At 46.7% G+C, this 2,076-nt stretch overlaps 1 protein-coding gene across 2 annotated transcripts; it reads right to left on the bottom strand.

The window, feature by feature from the left end:
* Positions 1-17: 17 nt before the first annotated feature.
* LOC126387442 (protein O-mannosyl-transferase 1-like) lies at positions 18-2,070 on the bottom strand. Of its 2 annotated transcripts, none has more exons than XM_050039961.1 (4): positions 1,918-2,070; positions 874-1,001; positions 542-648; positions 18-378 (listed from the first exon to the last, which is right to left on the bottom strand). In XM_050039961.1, the coding sequence occupies exons 2-4, from the start codon at positions 981-983 to the stop codon at positions 290-292; spliced, it is 306 nt and encodes a 101-aa protein (XP_049895918.1). In that variant the 5' UTR covers positions 984-1,001; positions 1,918-2,070; the 3' UTR covers positions 18-289. The 2 variants fall into 2 exon arrangements, with proteins under 2 accessions (XP_049895918.1, XP_049895919.1); XM_050039962.1 differs by having other exon boundaries at positions 874-992.
* Positions 2,071-2,076: the final 6 nt, after the last annotated feature.

Genomic DNA, 2,076 nt, shown 5'->3' with positions numbered 1-2,076 from the left:
CTACAAAACAAACACCCAAACTGCAGAGATACTCTGTACTACAAAACAAACACACCCACACTGCAGAGATACTCTGTACTACAAAACAAACACACCCACACTGCAGATATACTCTGTACTAGAAAACAAACACACCCACACTGCAGAGATACTCTGTACTACAAAACAAACGCACCCACACTGCAGAGATACTCCGTACTACAAAACAAACGCACCCACACTGCAGAGATACTCCGTACTACAAAACAAACACACTCACCAAAACCAGTTCCGACCAGTTTTAACTGGTTCAGACTGGTGTGGAGGGGTGGGTGGTGTTTACAGTACCTGCTCCGATTCTGTTCCACACAAAGTTTCCGTCGAATCCTCCCAGGTACGCTGCAAAACACACACACACACACACACACACACACACACACACACACACACACACACACACACAGGAGTGACATCATCACACAGGTTTGTGACATCATCACACAGGTGTGTGACACACACAGGTAGCATCATGTAGGACTGTGTGGTTGTCGTGGTAACTGACCTCCAAGGGCCAGGATCATGTGACCAAGCGGTGGACCGCTGTCATCGATGAAGAAAACTCTCTTCATGTAGAGAGACACAAACTGACCGTAGTACACCTCATCGAACCTGCACACACACACACACACACACACACACACACACACACACACACACACACACAAACATTTAAAATGAAATCAAACCTCAGACATCTGATTGTCTTTAAACTCACTGTTTAGTGTTTTTAAAAAATATTGTGTCTTTTACTGTAAACGTTGTGTGTATGATGTGTGTGTGTGTGTGTGTGTGTGTGTGTGTTTCTGTGCAGGTGTATAAAACAAACACACTCACACCACAGCATTGGGGTAACTGAGGCGGCTCAGTCGGGTCCAGAGGGACAGCAGGGACACCAGCAGCAGGACCACGTCTACCTGGGCCGTCACCACCAGGGGGAGCTGCATCACTGACACCTGAGACAGCTGAGACACACACAGGTGAGACACACACAGGTGAGACACACACACAAGTGAGACACACAGGTGAGACACACACAGGTGAGACACACAGGTGAGACACACACACAGGTAAGACACACACACACAGGTAAGACACACACACAGGTAAGACACACACAGGTGAGACACACACACAGGTGAGACACACACAGGTGAGACACACAGATGACACACACACACAGGTGAGACACACACACAAGTGAGACACACAGGTGAGACACACACAGGTGAGACACACACACAGGTAAGACACACACACAGGTAAGACACACACAGGTGAGACACACACACAGGTAAGACACACACAGGTGAGACACACAGATGAGACACACACACAGGTGAGACACACAGATGAGACACACACACAGGTGAGACACACACAGGTGAGACACACACAGGTGAGACACACACAGGTGAGACAGTTCTGACTTTGTGTTATCAAAAACATAATAACAATAATCTAATCTAACTAACTGCTTAATCAATTAATCGATTAATCATTTGAGATGCTTTAATAAACTCTGTGACGTCATCACTTCAGAGGGACTCAAACACAGTGTAACACTGGAATCAACGATAAATACGGTCCTTGAACGCATCACAGGAAAACATCTGATCAATCTCCGATAATGTGATCAATCAGTTTGAGCAGGTAAAAAGGTTGTGACGCATGTAAACATCAGAGGAAGTTAATAACAGTGATGACGTCACAGATGAGCTGCAGTCGGTTTATATTTATATTTGATATTTATCACGTGAGCAGCTGCAGATTGAAACTGAGCTGAGCTGAGCTAAATAACGTTAGCAGCCTTTAGCATTAGCCTCACTGTTAGCCGATAGCTCTCAGAGTTCCGTTACATCCCCGCTGTCTAAAACTCACCTGGTGACGTCACAGTGTGAGTTTTGACCCGGCCATCCTGTCGGTCACCTTCCGTCTGTCCGCTCCTCCGGTGTTCGGTGGGTCTTTTTCCGTTTTCTTTCTCCGGTTTGTTTTGAGCAGCGGCCGCTCGATGCTTCCGGTGTTTGACTGCTGCTGCCT

Source organism: Epinephelus moara, unplaced genomic scaffold, assembly GCF_006386435.1.
Source record: "Epinephelus moara isolate mb unplaced genomic scaffold, YSFRI_EMoa_1.0 scaffold4333, whole genome shotgun sequence".
Lineage (NCBI taxonomy): Eukaryota > Metazoa > Chordata > Actinopteri > Perciformes > Serranidae > Epinephelus > Epinephelus moara.
The sequence above is the reverse complement of the archived record's forward strand: the minus strand, read 5'-3'. Positions and strand labels throughout refer to the sequence as shown.